The following is a 24490-nucleotide window of genomic DNA, read 5'->3' on the forward strand; positions in this document are numbered from 1 at the left end:
AGGAGGGGAACAGGGAAGAGAGAGAAGGAAAGAGAATAGGGAAGGGAAGGCCGAGGGGAGAGTAGAAGGGAGGAGGGAAGTAGGATGCAGGAAGAGGGGGAGCTGGGCAGCAAAGGGAGGCTCGGGAGAGGGGAGCAGCTCAGGCAGAGGGCAAAGGTGTTTCCTTGGTGAAGCTCTAATGAAGATTCTGGTCTCTGCTGCTTCCTCAGCCTCCCACTGGAGTAGGAAGCAGAATGGAGGAAACTGGGCAAAGTTAGACAGAATCCTTAAAATCTCCATCAACTCTGCGAAAATACCTCATGGTCAACCTCTAGGCCACAGAACCCCAGTTTGGCTACATCACAATTCAAAAATGCCCCCAAAGAACCAAGGGAACCCAGAACAAGGACACTCCCAATGATCCCAATTACTTTCACTGAGTCAAATAGGTTTGCTATTTTGCAGAGGCTGCGACCCTCATCAAAATTCCACCACCACAACTGATGATGTGAAAAGAGCACGAAGGTGGGCTGGACAGCATGAAAGTCAACTGCCTCCATATGTCCAATGCAGCTTTCTGCTACGAGCACACCCGCCATGTCAGCTGCCTACGCCCTACGCATAAATGTTGCGGCTATGGACATAACGTGTGGTTTGGCATGAGCATCTGTGGAACTGGGTCTTCCATCGTGAGCACAACAGACCACAAATCTGAGAGCATTTCATAAAGGCAACACACCGGCGAGAAGAGGAAAACTGGGAAGAGACAGAAAAGAAGTGGAGGACAAAAAAAGTCACTATAGCCAGGATTCCCTGTTTCACAATCCTAATCCCCACACCACTGCATCTAATAGCCGACAGATGTGAACAATTATTTAGAGCAGAAATGATAAAAGGCACTAACGATATAAAGCTTTATGCTGACTTGCCACATCAGCTCTTTATCAGTGTCAAATCATTTATAGGATAAAAATTATAACAACTTAGGCTAACTGACCATTGGTGAAGTCATGCCTAATAATTCTTTACTTGCTAAACAAACAAAATATCTGCCTCCTTTTAAGAGGTTAGCGGAGTAAGAGCACAAACATACTAATCCTTCAAAGAAGAGCTATTTTTTTATTGCAAATGTCACTGAAATAAATTTTCATTCCTTAAGCATCACCTTTTTTGTGCTGCTTCTAACCTCTTCATAAACAAATATTCGTATATTAAGACATATTTACATTGTAAAGTAACAAAAGTAAGACATCTTTGTAGAAGAAAAAATGCAAGATATTTTAGGAGGGAGCTACACTAAATTTACTTTGGTATCAAAATAAAAATTGCTAAGTATTCAAAAGGAAAAATCACTATCTTAAGCAAATAGTAACTAAATAAAAGCCACAAAATAGCGAGGATGCTTTTCACTCCAAGTAACAAAATACCCAATTCAAAGCATCTTAAACAATTTAAAGAATTTACCCACTGGTGTTATTGAAAAGTCTAGGGAGAGGTTTTGCTTCAGACAAGATTTGAGCAGCAGCCTTCCATGGTTAAGGACCTGGTTTCATTGCATCTCTAGGCCCTACTTCTCATCGCATTGCCATCTTCCTAAAGCAAGCTTTCTCCAAGCTACTCTTGAGGCTATGTATTTCCTAATTAATGTCCAGGAATAAAGAATATCTTTCCCTCAGCATTCCCAATAAAGGCACAGAAGTTCACTCTGCTGGATTCAGTTTAGGTGACACGCCATCCCTGCAATGCCTGTGGTCCATGGAATAGAAGATGCTAATCGGCCCAATCTCCACCACATGCTCCCCTACACCTGGACCAGAGCCAGCTCTTCCAAAACCAAGTGTAAATCAGGGGCTGCCAAGAAGCAGCAAGGGAGCAATGGATGCCAGGGAGGTATTCAGCATCAGGGGACCATGTCTTCTAACTCAATAAGATCTCAATTTGGTTAAGTCATGCAAAGTTATAGGCTCCGACTCAAAATTATTTTCTGTAATAAAATTAATAACTATTCTTAGGCAACATTTTTATCTCCATGAGCCCCTCGGATGTCTTTCACTCTATCTTCCAAGAACTAAAATTACCTTAAATAGCAACTAAAATTTGAAATTGTCTATCTTTTTTGCCTTATTCACTCCTCCCTCTTTACCAGCATGGCTCTCCATACACCAGATTATGAAATCTTTCCAGAATTCAAGAGAATGTTCCAAGAATTTTAAAGCAGAATCTGCCTCTTCTGATACAATCACACAATTTACAATTTACAGTTATGGATTAGCTCTATTCTCTCTAGGACCTGAGTCATTAATCTCTAGCAGCAAACTAGCTGCACCTCCACAGACCAAGACAGCCTGCCTCTTGGGACAGTGGACATGATTGCACCCTGCCTCCCATGGATAAAATACCCAAAACTGAACTCTAAGCCTGTAGTTGCAAAACTACAACACAGCTTTAGCTCCTCAAGGGCACTGGAAAGTATAGTTGAGTGAAACTCCTTACTATTTCTACCCAGCTTACTACCTTCACACAGACACCCTACCATACCCATCTCTGGGCGTCCATATTATGCTGGATACAACTTCTACTGAACTCATCACAAGACAATGATTATCAGTTGGGCTGTGTCTTTTGCCCACTTCATAGGAGCAGAAATCATAAGACCATTAAGAGTGTGGTCAAACCACCTTGATTGGAATATAGGCACCTGGGTTTGAAGCCAGGCTCTGCCACTTACTAACTGTATAAACAGATAGTCAGAAAGGTTACCCTCCAACCTCTCATCTCTGAAAACTGAGAATAACAGCACCTTTCTCAAGGTGTTCTTATAGATGTGAAATGAGCTGACACGTGTAAGCACTTAGAAAGGTGCCTGGCACTTCGAGGCTCAGTAAATGTTCTGTTAATATGACAATTACCATAGCTATTCTAAGAGCACCCCTGAAGTCTCAGCACAGAGCAGGACCCAATAAAAACTGTCAAATGAATAACTCTCTCTCCTATTTATTAATTTGCTCCTTAATAAACTGTTTCTAAAGATTAGTGACCCTATGGATCAGAGTTATATTCTAGGTCCTCCTTTTTTCTCACTCTACTCTCTCACTGGGTGATTGCAACCACTGCCATGGCATCAGTCAACACTCAGTGTAATCCTACCAAGATCTCTATCATTGGTCCATTTTTGTCTTTATCTCTCTGAGCTCATATGTACCCTTCCTGTCTACTAGACATCTCCCTTTGAATTTCCTGAAACTCAACATGAACAGAACAGAAATCACATGCCAAACTACATCAGTGATGTCATACCTCTGATAACCCTGTTGCTAGGTAAGTGGCCTCTTATGTGCTCCCACGGCATCTTATATACTCTCCCTCTTCATCCATCCGTCCATTTATTGAGGACCTACTATGTGACAGGCTAACCATCATAACATGTCACTCTACATTTAATTGTCTAGTTACTAGTCTGCCTTCTCCAATTCTGGGTCATAAGCTCCCAGAAGACGACAGAATTGGATCTTGTTTGTTCTTGTATCCCCAGCCTTGCACAAGTAAAAACACATGTAAAAAACACATGTTGGGTAAGTGAATGAATGTTCCCATGAGACTGGTCTAATGATGAAGAACTAAAACACTTCCCATAGATTCTAAGTTAATAGCAGGAAGAGAAGAAAGTGCTAGAAGAATGCAGCCAATCACTGTTTTCAGCCAAGAGATATAAAATCCAGAGATGCTTTCTCAAATCAAATCAATATTCTTATAAGATGTCTAAAGCAATGCTGTTTTTAATAAAGACGGAAAGAAGATTAAATAAGCGTGTGCCTGAAGGTTTAAAAGGTCACAGTCCAAAACTGAGAAAACCCAGGGGGGGAGTTGTGGAAAGCAGAAACCAACAGGCCATAACCAACACACACACACACACACACACACACACACACACGACTGACTGGGACCAGCTGTTAAAGATGAATGCCAGGCCTCACACCAGTTTGCAGTTGAGAACAACTTAAGGAAAGCATCTGACAATGACGGGAAGGACTATTGTAATGAAAGATACCCTCTCAGTGTGAGAAGGCAGGAAATGATGCAGCCCCTGTTCACCACTGCCACCACTCCCCACCCCAGCATATCTACCGAAACAAATCTGAGAACCTGGGGGAAAAAAAAGGCTGAAAACTGAAATAACTCATAAAAGTAAGAAAGAGTATCCAATCACAGTAATTTCTGCAACCCTTTCCTGCTCTAAGCTTGGGCACAGAAATAACCTAGCCCAAATTTTGTATCAAAATTCCTATGAACATTTGTTATTTTTCCAGTACGAATGACCCTACTTGGAAACTACAGAACCCTCAAGAATACACAGACAACTGATAAAGTCCATTTTCATACGGCTCCTAGAAAGTGACAGAAAGCTGAACTCGAACCATCACCAATACTCCTCTATGAGGACACAAGGTGCAACAAAGGATTTCACTTAAGTCTACGTTCCTTCTTTCAAACATAATGCTGGATGGTCAGCCTCTCATGTATTGAGGGCTTTATCAGAAAAAGTTTGTGCCAGTACCAAACGGCATTAGGCAGGAAGCTGAGTGATGGGGAGGCTCTGGATCCTGCCAGGAAAATTATTCTCCCCTCTGTTACAGGCGAAATGACTACAGCTTAGGAAAAAAGGGATTCTTAAATGCATTAACTGTCCCGGGAAGGCTAAGTTGTAGAGCGGATCAAATGACAGAGGAACGGCCTTACTGATACACAATATTCTTTTAAAGTACTTGACAAATGAAAAGTGGTGGACAATTGCCTTCAAAATAAAAGTGAATGGAAAGCACAGGACAGAGCATTCCATTTCAGGACGACTAATGTGACAACTATCAAACAAAGAAAAAGTGTTTTGACATCAACGTTCTATCTCATGGAAGCCCCACAACCACCACATACTAAGATTCAGGTTTTTCTGGGGCAAACAATATAAGGAGTTTTTGAATTCTTACCCATTTTACACAGAGTAGATTTAAATAAAAACAGCTGTCGATAGGCAATGACACAGGTGTATATGTAAATTCATATACGCAGAAACACACAAGAACTCATTTAGGAGTTGCATTTCAAATTAGTTTGATTGGTTAAAGCTATCCAGGCTAGTGTGGCATTAGTGATGCAAAGTTTCATTCATGAAATTTTAAATAATGGTGATAAGATTTATCTAGACATACAAGCGGAACCTAAATATAAAGCACATGAATAATAGAATGCGCATGAATTTTGAATGCTTATTTTTCAGAAGAAAACAAAGAACTGAATGTGTGAATTCTTGGAGTCTCTAACTGCAGTGTGTATTTGCATTTCAATAGCTTGCAAGGTAAGCTCTGTGAAATTGGTCAAATGTATAGACTCTCATCTCTCCTCCACCCCAAATCAGTCAATTAGCTTCTAGAGAAAGTGGCATTCAGAAGTTAATATCCAGCGGCTCAAAACCTATTCCAGCTGATACAGATCAAAGTAATTTCAAAGAAAGTATGTTGAGGACACAGGTTTTCTATGGAACAAATTCTGGATAGAAAGCAAACAATAGCAGGAGCTAAGAGCTGGTGTGGTTAGTGAACACACACACACAGAAATAGACAAAGCAGTATCCAAGATTTGTACAAAATGGAAAAAACAGGCAAAAATCAGAAGACTGAGAGGCAACACATCAAAATATTTTTCCAGCAGGCAAAAAGGTAAGTTTATCAATTTTTGTCCACTTAAAACAAAGGCATTTTAGATGCCAGCTCTGCTCCACTGATTAATATAGACATACTCTAAATATGAGCCCCCTTGTGATCCCACACTCCACTCTTATCCTTGCATTCCAATGCTGAATCTCTTCTAATTAGCATTTTCAATCCTCCAATCAAAAGCCTTGGACATCAACGTAACTCCACATAAGCTACTCCTTGCCCTTTATGAATTTCCTTATTCCAAAGGCGTTACCATTTAACGCCCACAGGAGCAAAAGTACAATACACAAGTATTACATATTTGAATGACGTTATCAATACATCACACCTTTCCAATTACAGCCCTTTTGTTTTTCATTTTCTGTTTTCCACAGTCTTTCTTTTTTCCTTTTAACAAAAGCAGTGATTGCTAGAAACCCAGAGGTAAGTCAAAAGTGCAAGGAGTTAGCTTGGCTAACAGTAGGCATTCAAGAACCAGGAATGGAAACTTCAGTTTAAAGTAGTGACTAAATGACAGAATATATTGACAGTGAACATAATAAAGTTACTTTTACTATGTACCCACTCACCCAGCCATGGTTCGTACTATGGACTGAATGGTTATAAACCCCTCACCCCCACCATGTTGAAGCCCTAATGTGATTGTATTTAGAGGTGGGGCCTTTGGGAGGTAATCAAGGTGAGACTAGGTCATGAAGGTGGGGCCTGCATGATGGCATTAATGCCCTTGTAAAAAGAGGAAGAGACACGAGGTATCTGTCTCTACCACATGAAGATACAGCCAGGAAGTGGCCATCTGCAAACGAGGGAGAGGGCTCTCACCAGATATGAAATCTATGGCACCCTGACCTTGGACTCCCTGACTCCAGAACTGTGAGAAATACACATCTGTTGTTCAAGCCACCCCACCTGTGTCATTTTGTTATAGCAGCTCCGACTAAGACAGTTAGATTTTTGCCTACCTTTGCTGCAGTCCTCATAATAATCCTGCCAGTAAGGGTTAGTATCTGCATGTGATAGAAAAGGAAACCAAGCCTCAGAAAAGTTTTAACCTGCTCCAGAGTCACACAGCTAGAATGCGGCAAAGCCACATGGTGCACGGGAAACAGAGGAGGAAGGCTCAACCGTCTAGAAATACAGTAACAACAGCCATGACTGCTTATTGTGCTCTTACTATCTGTTTGACACTGTTCAAAGTAATTTCCAAGCATACATTTTATTTTTACAACATTCCTGTGAAATAAGTGTTATTGTCATCTTACTGATGGCAAAACTAAAGCTTAGAAGAGAGCAGCATGCCCAGGATAAGAATGCCGGCAGATAGTGGATCAATATTCAAACAGAAGTCTAGAAGATGTCAATGCCTCTGCTCTTAACCACAACACAAGCTTGACCCCTGAGTTAGTCATCATTGTCATTATAATACTGGGTAACAACTTGCCATGAAACTAGTGGCTGACAACAACAAACATTTTTTCTCACATTTGCAAGGGTGCAGGTAGACTATGGGGCTGTTGGGCTTGGCTTTCGGCTCCAGGTTTCTATAAGTCAGCTCTGCAGGAGCTTCTTCTGGGACCCAGGCTAAAGGGGCAGTGGCTACCCAGGGCATGTTCTTCTCACGGCAGATCACCGAAGTGCAAGCTGGCAAGTCCAACCGCACAAGCATATTTCAAGCTTCTGCTTGTGACACATTCACTAATAGCTCATTGGCCAAAAATAAGTCACATAGCTGAGCCCAAAGTCAAGTGCAGGAAATTATCTTTGCTACCATGAGGCCACATCAAAGGAGTGAATGCATACTTCTATTACAGAGGAGTCAAAATTAAGAGAATAATTGAATCACACTATCCAAATTCAATTTGTATTTACCACGCCTTTTAGTTGGATTGCTAAACAGTTAATGGAAAATGAATCTGTGAACTTAATTTATATTTGGAATAAAGTTTTAATGGAAAAGTATAAATAGTCAAATCATTGGTATTACTCCATCTTCACCTTCACAACAATGTTCACATTGAGAGAACAGGCAATTAGAAAATATAAAACCATTAGTACCTCATCATGGAAAATATCATTATGATGAAAATATTATACAAGGAAATATTTCTAGACCTAGCTGATATCTCACTTTGAGCACTAAGCTAAAAAAAAAAAATCCATTAAAAAATACTTACTGTTTTCTACAATCATTTCGAGCTCTTTGTAATATGTTCCACCTCTAACTCCCCAGCACTTTCCTACGATCTGCATGTCCTCAACATACTAAATTACTAAGCAGGACTCAGAAAGTGTTGCGGCTAATAAAGTTAAGCCTGAATCTTCATTTGTTGCCCAAAACGGGGGCGGGTGGCTCACTTTTTTTTATCAGTATGATTTAATGTCTTTGTGTATACATACCCAAATTGGAAACAGTGTGTTAGAAAATTGATAAAATTGTACATATGCCATGTGTCTTTCTTGGTTGAATCCCTTATCTTCAATTACAGATATTCCATTCAAATAGAACAAAAATCTTGGCTGAATTTTATGTAATCTCATTCAGGTTTTAAATTCACTATTTCAAGCAATATGGTACCAACCTCATCATCTTCATTTAAGAATGAATTGCTTTTTCCATTACAGTCTCTAGTTTGAGATGTTTCATTTTGCTTTTTCAAAATTGTATTGGAATGAGACTTGTAGACAACTTGTCAAAGTTAGAAGCAATTTGCAAAAAAAAATACACATCTTCAAAATTGGATACCTTATTTTCAAGGCCTCACGCTAAACCATAAAACTACTTTGCTTTCTATGTAATTTTAACCAGTCCTGCAAAATAAGTGTTAAAGTACACATCATAGTAATTCTTGAAAACTATTCTAATGGAAATCTATTAGTCTGGGAGAAACTGTGTTCTTTCTCTATTCACAGTCTAGTTCAATTAGTTAATTAAAGTGGATGACTTCAGAATCTATATCCAAACGTGACTTCTCTCTGGAAGTCTGAGCCCATACATCCAACCGCTTACTGAACATCTCTACCTGGAAGGCTTCCGCAGGTGCTTCAAACGCAAGATGCACAGACCAACTGATCACCTTCTCACCGTCCAATTCACTTATTCCTTGTTTTTATTCATTTCTAGTCACAATGCCTGAAACCTGGGAGTCACCTCCCGCATCTTCCATCTCTTTTCCCAACCATCCCAACAGGTCACTAAGTTCTGTTAATTCGACATTCAATTGCCTCTTCTCTGCTTTCACTGTCCACGTCTCTGCCCAGCAGTATCGTCTCGCACTCCTCATTTCCAACTTCCTTAGCTGTTCCTGGCCTCTTTTCAGGCGTGCTTCATTAACAGTTGACAGAATAGTTGACAGTTGGTAAAATATTTCTGTGCCCTGCTTAAAACCTTTCAGAGGCTTCTGACTGTTAGACTGAAGTCCAAATCCTTCAATATGGCATCACTGTCAGGACACTGCTCATCACTTCCTGCCTCTCACAGGCACTATTTGCAGCTCCTTGAAAAGGGCGCACCCCGTGTGGCCACCACACCTTCACACACGTTGCTGTTTCCCCGGCCTGGAATGCCCTTTTTGCCTAATCAGCACCTGTTCATCCTTCATTCTCTTCAGAAACATCTCCTCCTCCAGAAAGCCTTCCTGGCCTCCTACAGCAGAGCTGGGCAACATCTTCAGGGCCCCAGCATTATGATTGATATGGGTTGTGGCTCTTGCTGTTGAAGAAATTGCTGTCTGTCTCCCCCAGCACACTATAAACCCTTCACAGGTCAGTACCATATTCCACTCATTTTACTACTTACAGAACCTGGGATAAAAGCACAACAGTGTACATATTTAAGACAAAACACTCAGTCCTCTGACACAAACCTGTTCAACATATGCTACTGTTGCTATTATTACTGTTACACATTCATTGAAGGAAAGGCAAAGAATGGAGTTCTGTCGTTGACTACCTGAATCAAAAACATTTACATTCACAATCTAAGTAGAATAACAAATATTTTGAGAACTCAAGCATGTACGTTACCGAAGAATCTCCATAAGGGTTCCCGAATCACAGGTGTTTGTCATCTCGAGCATTAGGAGACTGCTTCAAGGGGCAAAGCAACAGTCTTACCGTGCCCTTGAGGTCCTTTCCCGGTGTAAACCATGGAGCACGTGCCAGCAACTTAAGAAATGTGAAAATGCACCTGGACACCACCAGTGACCCCCCCCCCCCCACCCGTCCTTCTGGGGTAATGGTCTAGGGCTGCCTCCAGCAACATCACTATAATAAGTGCCCCTGAAGGTGGGTTGGTTTTTGAGCTCTCACATTACTATCGTTGCCATTATTTAGGAAGTCAAGAAACAAGTACAATGAGTACATCTACCCTTCACCCACCTCTCCATAAGTCAAACCCAGGTCTCACTGGAACAAAGGAGGCCAAACCTCCCACACCTTTTAAAGGTTGTTACACCTCGTATTTAGAGATATGGCAGTGGTATGTTCCTGAGTTGGGAGATCCTTGGACATGCAACGCCCTAGCAGCAGCGAGTCTCAACCCTGGCTGCACACCACCCAGAGATGCTGATCTGACTGAGGTGGATTGCATCTGGCCTCATGCTTTAGAAAGCCCTCCAGGTGGTTCAAGAGGGCAGCCTCAATGGAACCATTGCCCTAAGGTTTGGAGCTATGCATCAAATGGAACTGATTTACCTTCTCAATTCCAAAAAGATGCACAAAATAAAAAACTGTCTTTAAGAGCCTTTCATTGATGGTAGTGAGTAGAATAAAGTTTTTTCTTAGAAAGTGAAACAAAAAAATTAAAAATAGGCCCCAAAACCCACTTTTTAAACTGGATTATAAAAGAATACAGGTTTACTAAAGAACAGTTCAAAGGAAAAAATTCTTATGATCCCACCATCAAAATATAGTGAATTAACATTTTAGTGCATTTTCTTCCTGTTATTTTAGATGATAATGAAGAAAAAGAAAATAGATTCCTAATAAATGTTAGATATTGTCAATGCAAACAATCCATAACCAACCTATAAATCAAAATTGGGGTGAGTTTATTATGAGCCAGAGTGAGGATTATAACCCGGGAAGGCCTTAGAAGGTGTTCCAGAGACGCGTGGATGTCAGTACAGTCTTACACCTTTTTAGAACAAAGAACATACATGAAACCCACTCAGGAAACATTTCCATAAAAAATTTCAAAGAGGTATCCAGTTGCAAATTAGCAGGTCAACACAACCCTGATGTCAGGAAAGGGACTAATCTGGGCATCACCAATAGGGCATAGGAGGGGAAGTGTGCATTCTTATTTTAAGAGAGTGTATTCTTTAATGGATAATCAGATGTACAATGTATGTTTGAGAGGCCATAAGTCAGGCTTTTTAGTTCAAGCCAAATCAGTTTTGAACTCGAATTGTTACCCCATATACCTCAATATGTGAAAATCTCGTCAATATTTTTTAGCCTTTTTACATCTCGCTCTAATTCACCCTCAACAACTCTGCAAATAAGTGTATTTTATTGCTGAGGAATTAACTATCCTGGCCAACATCACACAGCTAAGGGGCAGAGATGGCCTTAAACACTCCGAAGTTCACACATGCTCTTTCCTCCCATCCCATGGGGCTATCCTACACACACACGTGCACACCCCCCCCACCCCTGCCTCACACACAATGTGTGTGCTACACATTTTTACAGAATTATACATACATTATGTACACAGTTTAGAGACCCGTTTTTTCACTTGACCTTATTATTGTCAAGTTTTCCCCATATCATTAATATCCAAAAGTATGATTTTAATGGCAATGTCATCTTCTAACATGTGTGTCTCACAATTTAATTGCCAGTCTCCATGCTTTTAGTTGCTTCCAAGACAAACACATGATTTCTAAGACACTTAAAAAAGCTCTTTTGTTACTCATAATTTATTTGAAATGTAAGTTTCAAGTAAATTCAAACATCCTATTTGATTTCTTTAGACTTGGGTGCCAACAATAAAATGATTGGTTGCTGCATGCATATTGATCCTTGTGAGTTCATGTGATTCTCAATTTTTATAGTTTATATAGTTTATTGATTAGCTGGTCTTTTGTCTCCTTCTAAAATTATTCATTTAAATAATATCACTATTTTAAATGCAACATTATTAAATTTTTACGTCTTATCTACTTTGAGAAATCTTCTCAGGCAACTTAAGATTTCAAGAAGATATAACAAATAAAACCACACAACTCTTAAAAGAAGGAACTAACAACTAAACAGTGAAGAAGTGTTGGTTAATTTTATCTAGAAAACTATTGCAAGTGAGTATGAAACTCTGTTCTGATCAGCTAAGACAAAAATAGGAAGACACAGCCAGCTCTCACTATCTGATTAAAAGAAGCAGACTGGTTCACCTAGGGAGGAAGAAATTCTGTGAGTACTGACCTCTAAGCTAATTTATCACGCGGGCCTAATATAAGAGACAATGCACAATATAATGGATAGGGCTTCAAGGGGAGTTTTACAAAAAGCGCAAAGATGTTCTCCCAGTCATTTCTTTTAGCAACCCTCAGTAGAAGCCAAGGACATAATGTGAAGCTGTAATTCTGTAAAGGGATTTTGAGGGGAGCAGAGATGAGCAGTCTAAGTGTGACAGGACCTGCTGTAGGGCAGACCTCAGGGAATCCAGGAGATGAAGGGTAAGAGGTCTCTTGGGCCACTCCTCTGACACATCACTTCTCTGAGCCAGATCTGTAGAGCGGAGTAATTCAAAATTGAGACTGCTTGCAGGACCTGAAGTGCAGGTATCCCGCATTATTGATTCAAAGGAGACCCATGTGCTTCAGATATTAAAGCAGAAGGGGACCAACTAACATTTTCCCAGGAAGATTCAGAGCCTGATTGGACAGACGTTACTACACAAAAGGGGAAAATGGTTGGGAGCCATGACTTTTCATAAAAAGCAGTTCTGAATCGGTTCAAATGCCTGAACTCAGTTCAGGCCCCAGAGACGTGCACTAATGAAACTGGAACATTAACTCTGGCTGGCAAAATGCTAAGAGCAAGCAGCAGTTCAACATGTGTTCATTATAAACCACAAAGCATGTACTTCAACTGCCCATCCAGATCTACTCTCCACCCCACAGTGGCCCTGGAGTCCGTCTGCATGGACGACATCCACGGGCTCCCTTGCACCTCTGGCTTCTGGTTGAGTTTTGCTAATGGGGAGCACCAGCAAGAGTTCAGAAGGATTGAGGAAAATAAGCTAGAGATGTCCCCCTGGTACCCCTGTACAGAGTCACCACGGGCTGGCTCTGTCCCTTTACCTAAGGCACCTATCAGGTGCCTTCTTCGTCTCTAGGTTCTGCAATTGCTCCCTCCCTCACTCCGTCAGGCCTAGTAGGTTCTTGGCTCCCTGTTCCTTCTAGCCCCTCGTACTGCACCATCCCTTAACTTTCCCTACACCCTGCTCATAGCTTTTAAATAGTTCCTTTTATTAAACTCTCCTCAAATTATCTAATTCATGCATGCCATGTTTTTATTACCGAGACTCTGCCTGATACCCACCTTTAATTATTTAAAATTGCATTACGCAAGGCTCTGTAGCAATACAGAGGGAAATGAACCAACGTTAACTAAGTACTATGTGCCAGATACTGTGCTAAAAGATTTACAATCTCCTTCAATCTTTAAACACCTCATGTATTATCTTCATTTTACAGATGTGGTTAAGAAACTTGTCTAAAGTGACAGAACTCTTCATTGTCACTGAACACATATCTGACCCTAAAATCACGAATAATGTGTTGACAGTTTCAGTGTAAGACACTCATAAATTAATTTCAAAACAATACATCATGCAATAGGATTAGGTGCACAAATAAATAAAGCAGACAATGACTATTATAAAGTTCAGAATGGAATGCAGTAATTATGGAAAATTTCATGAAAGAATTAGCAAACAACTACTTTGCTCCCTAATGAACAGGAAGAATTTGGGCAAAATAAGGAAATGTCATTGCAGGTAAAGGGGATACATGAATCCGGACAGGGGCTGACGGAACAGGATTTTGGAAAGCAAAGAGTTGGAGATGAGACTAGTAAAGTACACTGAGGCTAAAGCAAAGAGTCCTGTGTGTTTTGACTCTTTCCTGAGGTAGGTAATGGAAAGTCACATGGGGATTGTAAACCACGGAATTGATGGAGTAGCTGACATGCAGGATGGATTGGAGAAGGACCTGGAAGCAGAGGCATATCAAACATTTCAGAAACTCAGCTGTGAAAGAGGCTATGGCCCAGACTCTAGACATGTATTTAAGCAGAATTTATAGGGTTTGGTGACAGCGGGCAAGAGATGAAGAAATCAAAGGTGGGAATCAGGATGACTTGGAGAATTAGTATTCCATTGACAGAAACATGGAGATGACAATCTTCCAGTTTATTAACAACTATACCAGAGAATAAGAAGGTGCAAAAGAGGAGCTAGTATTTAGATGTCTTTATTTTACGCTGTTTAAAAAAAAAAAAAACAAGATTGTAAGAAAAACAATTCTTAGAGTACAAAATAGAAATCGGAATGAACGGAAGATTTTGAGGGCAATCTATTCTTATCCCCCATGGATCAGGAAACTGAAACTACAGTATTTTATCTCTATTTCAGAGGCAGAAATTGAACTCCTTCACTGGATAAGAAACACCACTGCAATATGGCTGCAACTGGTCTAATTAATTAGGTACTCGTAACTATCAAAAGTTCATTTCCAATCTTGATTCTTCCTGTTCCAAAGAAGTCTCTACGACTTTTTGGAACCTCTGAAGAACAAAAGTACTTTATCCCAAAGTATTATCATCATAAATGTTTCTATTATTATCCTTTAGACTAGACTTGTTCCCTATAACCACCTAGAGTATTCAAATGAATAAGGACAGAGTAACACTCCCACGTAATGACTCTGCTATTAAAGCTCAGGTAAAGCATAAACACATCCACAACGACATTAAAGTTGACATAGAAGAAACATTGAGATATTATGACCAGAATGACCTACAGAACCTCTGTGAAACAGAGGTAGTTTGACACCCAATCAGAACCTCAGAGTAATCTGCTCTTTCCTTTCTCAAACTGAATTCCAGACCAAGGCCAGTGGAAAATCAGAGCCTAGGCAAGGTAAGAATGGTAGCTTTTTGTTGTTGTTTCAACTAAGGTTGGGGGATGAGCTCAGATATAGGGGAAAGAAAATAAGTCAAAAAACCTAATACAGATCTAGAAGTCCAAATTACAAAGATTTAGTTGTTAAGTGCATCAGACAGGAAGAAAAAAATTCTTAACATTCTAGCTGCATATGACCCTCTGGAAGTGGACTGAAATGGTCATATTTAATTGGGGAGGAGAGACGTCTACAGAGGATGATACCAGGCAAAGCACAGCACGTGAGGACAGCAGGAAAGGGATCCCAGAAGGCCTCTCGGGGACATCCCTCCCTCTTCTCATGACTCCTTCCTGCTTTCCTGGTGCCTGTGGTTCATTTTTCTCCAGGAATGGGAGCTATCACATTAAGGATAGGAACACTTTCATTAACACAAATAAAAGGCAAACACGTAATGGAAATCACTGAAACAATTAATTTCCCTGACAGTTCAAAAATATGATCTGTGTATGAGGAATATTAGGCCCGAAAGGAGCCAGTTATCCTTTGACGAATTAGACCTGTCTAGAAATTCAAATTGCCCCAAGTCCAAGGTCTGTGCAAGCCCATCCATCCGTCAGAATTTCCCATGTTCTGAGAATGCAATCTGAAAAGTTCCCCAGATTCTAACAGTGGAAGCCATTGGGGCCTCTTTCTCTCATTCTCATTTCCAAGGCAGTGACTGAAGTGCCATCAGTAGTCCTGGAAATATTAACACAGTCCACCGAAAAGACAGAGAAGTGCAGTTACTGAAGATGAACAATGCAGTTGCGCTGCCATTTTGTGACGGAGTCATGCCTTGAGAAATTATGTTCTGACTCAAAATGATTTTTCAACCTCCAAATTTTTAAAACACCACTGGTATGCCTGTTTTTTAAGAGCTAGAGGTACTGAGATTCCAAAAATAGGTTCTAAACACATACTGCATTATTTTATACTAAACACATACTGCATTACTGTACAATTAAATTTTAGAGAATTAGAACATTTGTCGCTCCAGATTTTCGAGACTAGGCTCTAAGTTATTTAAAGAACTGGTCGGTTCCAGGTCTAAGTCTCTAACACTAAGCATCTACTCATTGTGACAGACCAACAGACTCTCTTACTATATATATAATAGCTGGTAGCCTGTCGTAATGATCCCTGTAAATAAATAATGTTTATTGTCTTTACTGATGATTCTTCCAACTTAAAGACAAATTCAAACAACAAACATGGAATAAAAATGATAGAGAATGTTATTAAGAACAGCTATCATTCCTTGCTTTTCCACATCATCATACTCACTGAGTATCTACTATATGCTAGGGTATTTATTATACAGCCTTTAACTTTAAAAAACTCAATTACACCTATCTCCTATTTAGGACACTCAAAAGCCCCATGTTACAGTGAGCATTTTACAGAAGAACAGACAGATGCCGACAGGGCAGGTGACTTGCTCCAGATTACCTAGCAACACAGGGTCAGAATCAAGAGTACAAACGTGCAGGTTTCAGCCTAGCTCCACTACAGGTGTACCTCATTTGCATGTTGAACTGTTTCACAGTATATTTTTGTAAAGCAACTTAATTCTTAAATTCACTAGGTGGCGTTACTCTCATGCACTCTACAGTGACATCTTTTGTAACACAATTAAATACATCTTGTATTTTGTAAATAGTTTCCTTATACTGGAATTTCTTACAACAGCTACTCTGTATATGTGATGTCTTTTAAAAAATATTAGACATAGTAGGAGTAAAAGAAAAACAGGCTTTGTTTAAGCCAAAGTAAAGCTGTAACTATGAGGCAGCAGAACTTTTAAGCACTTTTATCTTATTTCTCACAGCATGAAGACTTTTATTTCATTCATAATAGAAAGCAGACATTCTTTATCCATTAGATAGTAGATTACAGCAGGTGTAGTAAAAGCATGTTAAGTACAATGAAGAACTAGCACTCAGAATACCACATTAAAAGTAATATTTCCTTTGTTTTGTTGCAAACCTTTGAGATAAAAAATAGCTCCATTATTTTAAATAATGACAATGATTTATTTCTAAAATTAAAAGATCTATGAGATCAATACACCCCTCAAAAATACTACATTTCAACTATATCTTTAGAAGTTGTGATAATATATCTTACAGAAAAAAACCCACACAAGATGGAGTTTCTTACCAAAAATACATTTAAAAACTATCTGAAAGGAATTAAAGGAAAGAGAAAACTCTTAGCAGAATTGTCATCCATTTACTAATAATGGTGAACCATTAGGAGTTTAATAGAGTTATCATCTTTTTAACAAAGAGCTTTTCCATATTTAACCAGTGACCCCCAAAGAGGACGTGAACCCACACAAACAGCTGTGCATTACCAGAACTTTATAGATGTGATGAAAACAAAGGAAAGGAAACCCACAGCAGTGACTAACCACACTGTACATTCAAAACAATGACCACACTGAAAATCCTTAAAGAGGCAGTCTGTTTACTTAGGTTTGGAACAATAAATGACATCTAACTCCAACTTCTTTAGTCCCTCTTTTGTTTACCTGCAAATAATCCTTTAGTTTACATATAATATTAGAGTAATATGAATAATATTAGTATGAGTAATTGATGCTTAGAACAAAAAGCAGACAGCTAGAGCAGCTGTGAGTCAAAGACTATTAAGGACTATCTGGGAGCATTTCTAAATATGCCATATATTCTGTATTCTGAAGCACTCATTTTAAAAAAAATTTCAAAAATAATGAATGAGAGTTTAACAATGACTAACAATTCCTCTTTCACAGAGGAAAATATCACATACACAGGAAAAGAGTGATCAAGGAGTTAAAATGTACTAATTTTGAACACACTTAAGTTTTGGCTTTCTTAAACTTACAAACGGCCAAGCAGATGTTTTTTTCAACTTTTCTGATTTGCCAAGTTTTAACTTGCAATAAATTTGTAAAGTCAGAGTAACTTAATTACAGAAACTTGGGCACAAAAAGCAAGGCAGTAAGATACATATCCTTCCCCATCTCAACGTAAACAAATTACTGTGAACTTTGATTGAGCTGCCCGCAGAAACTTTCATCTCACTGACAGGAGGAAAGCTCTCAGCAGCTGCACACATCTGCAGGGCAGTCAGACAGATGCTGTGCCGCACGGAGGTGGATCCCCACACAAAACTGAGTCCTGTGTTCCCAGGACTGGATGGAGTTGCTGCTACCCTCCACAGACTTCCCAGACACTTGACAGCATGCCCAATCGGTTCATCAGCTGTCACTGCCAGCCACCATTTAACTACTCTCGAACCACCAGCCGAAAAACAACCAACCAACAAAGTATCAAACTAAAAGTCAGTTGTATCTATTGTCTCTGACAGAAGAGCCTTTCTCACTGAACCCTGCGATGTCAGTGAACCCTGTAACTAGAGACTTAGCTACCACGTTGCCAAGTGGATACTAAGAACTGTGCACATATTTGTGCCCAGTAAAGGAATGAAAAGAGAACTTTGAAATTCTCCTCGGCTGGCCATTGACAATGCTACATTTCAAGAACGGAAAGATCTCCTACCTGGAGCCCTCTTCGTCTTAGAATGCTGGACTCATCCATCTCCCCCTCCGCTCTCTCTGAGCCTCTCACAACAGTCTAGCCATGCTGTACTACCTCTACTTCGGCATGCTAATTCAGAGCCCGGCAGCTGCTAAACACTTACATCACGCTCTAGCTGATTGGAGCCTGGAGTCAGCTGGTCCCGCTTAGTTATTCACTCCAGCAACTTCGGAGATCACCGATGCTTGCAGTTCGGCGGCAGAGCGCAGCAAGTGTGCTCAGACACCTAATGCATTTTTCCAGGCAGAGGCGGCTCTTACTATTACACAGGAAACCGTGGGATCCCTGGGTTTTCTTCCTTTTCTTCAGAACGCTGGCTCTGGCATTCCGGGCGAGCAGTAAATGGCTTTCGGCAATAGCTTCGACTCAAGCCTCTTCTGAAGCAACTGTAAGGTCAAAGTGGCTAAGTAAATCAGCGGTGACAGACACCTCTGTAAAAGGCCGTGGCTGATTGGAATGGTGAAAAACTAGGGCACAGCTGGTCAGCCAAGCAGCACCACCACGCCTGGTGCTCATCTTTTCTGATGGCATCAAAGAAAAACTGTAGCAGAACACACACGCTGCCTGAAAACCGAGGGCTCAGGGCGGCTGCGCTCCAGCCGCTGCGGAGCACTCCACACCTCCCGGGGTGAAAGCCAATTCATTTACATAAATACCTCGCCAGTCAATTCCTAGCCCAAAGACAGAAACAGTTTAGACTTTAATTTCCCTCGTGATAATAACTTAGTTCTGTTGATACCTGACCAAAATGTAAAAAGGGAGAAGAAATTCTAAGAGCCATCATTAGTTGGAATATTAACCTATTCATAGTCTATAAGCAGCTAAAAAAGAAAAAATTCCCATCATGTGCAATTTCACAGTCTGTTTCAGCTTGTTTACTCCACTCGTCCTCATCTTATTTCAATTCAAAGCAACCAAGAGATGAATATTAAGTTTTCATTACGGGCCTGGCACAGGAGTAACAATATACGATACTACCAATTTATAATAAATTATTCCGCCTTGATTTCTATTCTGAAGACATTTAAATTGAGAGAATAGTTTGTTTCTGAGAGGTAGATACAAGGACGACCTACAGTTTGTCTGAGGGCCACCTCCTCCTTCACTCTATTAGACAAAGTCTTTTTCTTGAAAGAAAGGTAATCAGGAGGGCATGCATAAATGTTTTCAAAAAATCAGTAATTCCTGGTTTTTACCTAATCCAGATATCTAGTGACTCCTAACTGCGGGGGTGTGGAAGGACGTGTCGAGTCGTTCCTCACCCATCCACCTGCTATTACACTAGCTTTCTGTCTCTTTCTGGCTGTCAACACACTATTAGGCTTGCTATCAATTGATTAGATTATGTCATTAAAAATAGCTCAGGGATTTATGAATCTAACCACCGAGGAAAACTGATTGCATTTTATGTTCCCAAACAGTCTTTGCATACACCTCCAGACATACAAAGAGAAACCCTGTCACAAATGCCACCAATAGCAGAGGCATCAGCAGAGGAGGGTGTCGGGCTGTTCCCCACTTAGGCGTGCTCATTTGGTACCACTTAAAGGAAGAAAACCCCAGAGAGTTTTTAGTTCTTGCTCTTATGTGGAGGAATAATGCCATCTCTAAAAGCAAAGAAACAGCACAAAGCTAGCCATCGCTCAAACCAAAGTGTACCGACAAATTCTAGCACAAACAATTGCTTTTACAAGATTTTTTAAAACTATACACTTTTGTTTAAATTAAAGGACAAGAAAAAAAAAAAAGGAAAAGAAATAAAAAGAAAAAAATCTAAGGGCTGGGAAGGAGAGACCAGCTTGCTACCTGTGGGCGATCTGCAAAGCTGATCCATCCTCGACAGTCCCACCAGTCCTTGACTCTTCTCCTGCAGAAGAAGAACTTTCCCTTCATCGAAAACAAAAGGACTGACAGCTTTTGTCCTTTCTCCCTCAAGTCACCCTCCTGAGAGGGCAGCATAAATGGTTCCCTGAGTTTGAAGTGCCCTCTCAGACAAAGTGCCTTGGCAGCAGGTCAGAAGGTATTCACCAACTTAGAGCGTCATTGTTATCTGCCCACAGGGGCATAAGGAAGTCCTAATTGATTTTAGAAAAAAAATCATGACCCAAGAAGCTGAACTTTTAAAAGCAAAAGCCAAGCATGGTGCCCTTATACACACTGTGCTCTGAGGTCTGTGATCTTCACTGCGCTGGTCCTTCTAGAAAAAGTGGGGTCTAGTGGGGGGGGGGGCGCCAAGTTCTCACTAGAGAGAAAGAAGGGAAAAGACTTTTCCCCTTGAAATAAAGATCATAGGTTGCCAGGTGGGGAAAAAACATATATTAGAGTGCAGAAGTATCTTTTCTGTGACCAATCGAGTAAGCTGGTTGGAAGTGCTATCAGAAGACATTTCGAGGACACCTGTCAAAAAGTCAAGTGATGTGTATCCTAGATAGTGGACTCTCTGCATCTTAGGCTCTTGGCAGCTGGAGCTGTTTGGCGGGTCGGAGTGATAAAAAGGAATTTGGCTAAGGGGGAAAAAAGTATGTTTCTTAACAAAGGAATATTTTGAGATAAAAATCTAGGTTAGTATTCAACCATTAACTAAGTCTAAGATGAGGATTATGACCATTGCACCATCAAATCTAGTATGAAAAAATATCGATTACCTGTCAAAACGTATCACTTTGAGAAGTGATACACATACATTTTAAAGAAATAAAACCAGCCAGGGGCAAAAACATTTGGGACAAAAATGAAAGGCTGCTGAAAAATAACATCAAGCAATAATGGCTTAGCAGAGGGATTAGTAAAAGGAAAATTGCTACATTTACCCTTTGCTATATATTTTCTCATCAAGATAAGCCATGTGTTAAAATGCAATAAAAACTTCGAATGATGACACTATTCACAGGTAATAATTAGGATCTAATTTCCATTAATAAACTCATTTTTCCTGTGATTTTATACCTTCACGGAATATATTCACAATATTGTGAGCCAATTCACAGAGTACCAACCTCAATGCGTATTACTTTTACGTGAGTATTCAGATAAAATCTGGTAGTCTTTGTCAGTAATTGTAATCTGAAGCCAGGGGCTTCATGGTACTTGATTTTTTAAAAAATTATTTGTACAAATACACCGTATGTGCACTCTATCACAGGCACAATTTACTTCAAAAGATATTCAAAATCCATGGGCACTGTAATAGGGTAAAATTTAAATTTTATTAATTACTACAATTAATGGTTTATAGAAACAAAAACAATTCCAAATCTCAACTGAGAAAAATCAGAGGGTGGGGGGGAAGTATTTGGTTGCACACATTTTCACAAAGGGGTAGACTGGTATTTTGTAATTGCCCACAGTAATATAGTTTGGTATAAGGTTTGCCACCCAATTTACACGGTCAGGTAGTTTTCACAAATTTAGAAACAAGTTACCTCTCTTCACTAGTTCCACATTGGTTATCCTAAAGTAAATGTACCTTCTGATCTTACTCATTCTTCAGCAACTGAACATTCACCGAGGAGCTGCTGTGAGGCACATGGTGGGCAGTTTTTTAAGAAACAAAGAGAGGGGAAGCTTCCACACGTAACCTTACCCACTACACTCCACTGGCCTTCTCCACTCCCCGGCAGCAGCCCCATCTATCCAGAAGCCAAGGGAGTCCAAGTCGGAGTGGGTGTGAAAGGATCACTTCCTGGTGGAGAGGTAGTCTCTCTTCCACACTAGCCAGAGGGAGCAATGGCAGAAGAACACCCTTCACCCATCAGACTTCTCAGTGTGCTTAGACTGCGATTTCTAGTACCGTTACCACACTCTGTGGTGGGATTTCCCCTTTGTGTTTCCTTGTGCATGTGTGGCAGCAATCACTCCTTCTTAGCAAGGGAGACAAACAGCCACAAAATGCGTGAACCGCCATATCCTGTCTGCTACTTTCAGAGAACAGAGCAAGGGTTTCTACGTCTCTATTCATGTTCATTCACGAGGTAAGTCAATGCGGCCAAGTGGATAAATCCCTCCATTCATTCATTGATTACTTTTTCACTCATAAGATAAATGCCAGCGGCCAATGAATGTGTCGTATTTTTTTAAAAAGTAATATAAAGGTCATAAAAAGTTACAAAGGAGAAACACCGTTCATGAAAATGCATGTAATAGCCATTATTGTGATCGTCATACTTCTGTGTGAATTTAAGTGGTAAAGAGAACCTTGAATGCCAATGACCAATGTAGCTATGAGATTTGTTCAAAATAAATATTTCAGTGTTTACATTTAAATTTCTTATCTTTGGCAATTTTCCCCCATGTTTCACTTCTAAATTTAATAGCCTACATTTACTGATCACACACTATGTGCCGATCACTGCTCTAAGTACTTTAGACAAGTCATCTCATTTAACCCTCACAACAGCCCTATTAAGTACATTATTACCCCCATTTTACAGATGGGGGAACTGACACTCCGAGAAGTTAACTTCCTAAGATCACACAGCCAAGGAAAGGCAGAACTGGGATACCACCCCTGAAAGGCTGACTCTCGAGTCTGAGTTCCTTACCACATCCTATTGCCTCTTAGAGTTTAAACAGAGGAAGTGCTTTCAAGGGGAAAGGAACTCATGAGAGGTGTCAGGTTTTTTAGCTCCTAAGACAAAACTACCACATTCTAAGCTGTCAGTGATCAGAACACACCAGAAAGAGCATTTGGAATCCCAGCTTCCACGGTCCGTGTGTCTCTAAGAGAGAAAGGAGGAGGGTCTCAGCAGCTTTAGGGCGGAAGCCAGAAAGGCCCCCCTGGGCAGGAGCAGGTGGAGGAAGAGCACAGCCAGAGACAAGTTATGGGATGTGGCCTCCACTTGGCTCTTAAATGTCTCTGGGCTTCCAGGGTCTCCACCCTGAATCTGAACAACTCTTCACCCTTCTGGCTCCAAAATTACACAGTTCCAAATATAACATATTTATTTATAATTAAGTGAATTCCACATGACCAGGGGCACCTTTCAGTTATTGTGCCAGGCATGATACACATCCCCATGAACCTGTGGGGCTGTGGGCAGCTCTTCTTTTCTACTCTGATACTCTTCACCTTTTCCGGAATTTACCTTTGAAGCCACTCCTCAAGTCACCGTTTCCTTTCAGGAGAAATGACTCAGGGCCAGGCTGTTCACCCAGTTCTGAGCAGTGCTGAGAAGAAGAAAAGGGGGGGAATCCCAAGCCTGACTCTCCCTTCATTTTCCAGAAGTCATGACTCTCAGCATACTTAGAAGAAAGTACCATGTGCCTCCAGCGGGTCCTTGTTCAGGCTCTGCTAACAAGAAACCCGGTAGCTTGAGGCAAGTCCCTTAACTTCCTTGAGCTTCGGTTTCTCATGTGTAAAATGAAGATATTATTACGGGCTTAGGATCAGGAAACTGGAGAAGAGGAGGCCACCTGCTGGGAAATTGGGAAACTGGTCCCACTGCCCTCAAAGGTAAGAACAGCCCATGCCCCTCACTCTGGACAACTGGTCCCTCCCTAGTGACCCCACAGCCCTGTCTCCAAACTCTCCTTCTTCCTCCAGGCCATCATTACCCCCCAGAGCATCCACCTCACGTGCCACTCAGCAACCTTCCTGGCTTCAAGGCTCCTTCACCCTGCCGAGGAACATGTGAGAGGCAGAGAGCTGAGCGGAACGTCCCAGCAGTCCGTCCTCAGCACCGGTCTCCCAAGGCAGAAAGCGGCGCTCCCATACCAGAGGTGGGCTGAAGCCTGGGAGCCAAAATACACACTACGGTCTTCACGTTAACTCTGAGAACAGGTAAAACAGTTAGGGTGGACACTCATCTTCATTCCCGTCTATTACTACTACTGGAGGGGCCGGCCCCGTGGCCCAGTGGGTAAGTTCGTGTGCTCTACTTTGGTGGCCCAGGGTTTCACCTGTTCGGGTCCTGGGCACGGACATGGCACAACTCATCAAGCCATTAGGAGGTGGCATCCTACATAGCACAGCCAGAGGAACTCACAACTAGAATATACAACTGTGTACTGGGGGGGCTTTGGGGAGAAGAAGGAAAAAAAAAGGAAG

The 24490-nt window shown here is 40.8% G+C and overlaps 1 protein-coding gene across 13 annotated transcripts in view; it reads right to left on the minus strand.

Moving 5' to 3' along the window:
* Nucleotides 1–24490, minus strand: part of MAST4 (microtubule associated serine/threonine kinase family member 4) — a 576955-nt gene that overhangs the window by 321089 nt on the left and 231376 nt on the right. For 4 of the 13 annotated variants that reach the window (XM_070586864.1, XM_070586860.1, XM_070586855.1 and 1 more), the window contains exon 1: nucleotides 18406–18510. The exons of 8 other annotated variants lie outside the window; for them this stretch is intronic. In XM_070586864.1, the coding sequence (XP_070442965.1) occupies nucleotides 18406–18444 (39 nt within the window). In that variant the 5' untranslated portion in view covers nucleotides 18445–18510. Of the gene's footprint in view, nucleotides 1–18405; nucleotides 18526–24490 lie in introns of those variants that run through there. One more of the 13 variants, XM_070586858.1, reaches the window with a different exon arrangement.

Source organism: Equus przewalskii, chromosome 20 (genome assembly GCF_037783145.1).
Source record: "Equus przewalskii isolate Varuska chromosome 20, EquPr2, whole genome shotgun sequence".
NCBI lineage: Eukaryota > Metazoa > Chordata > Mammalia > Perissodactyla > Equidae > Equus > Equus przewalskii.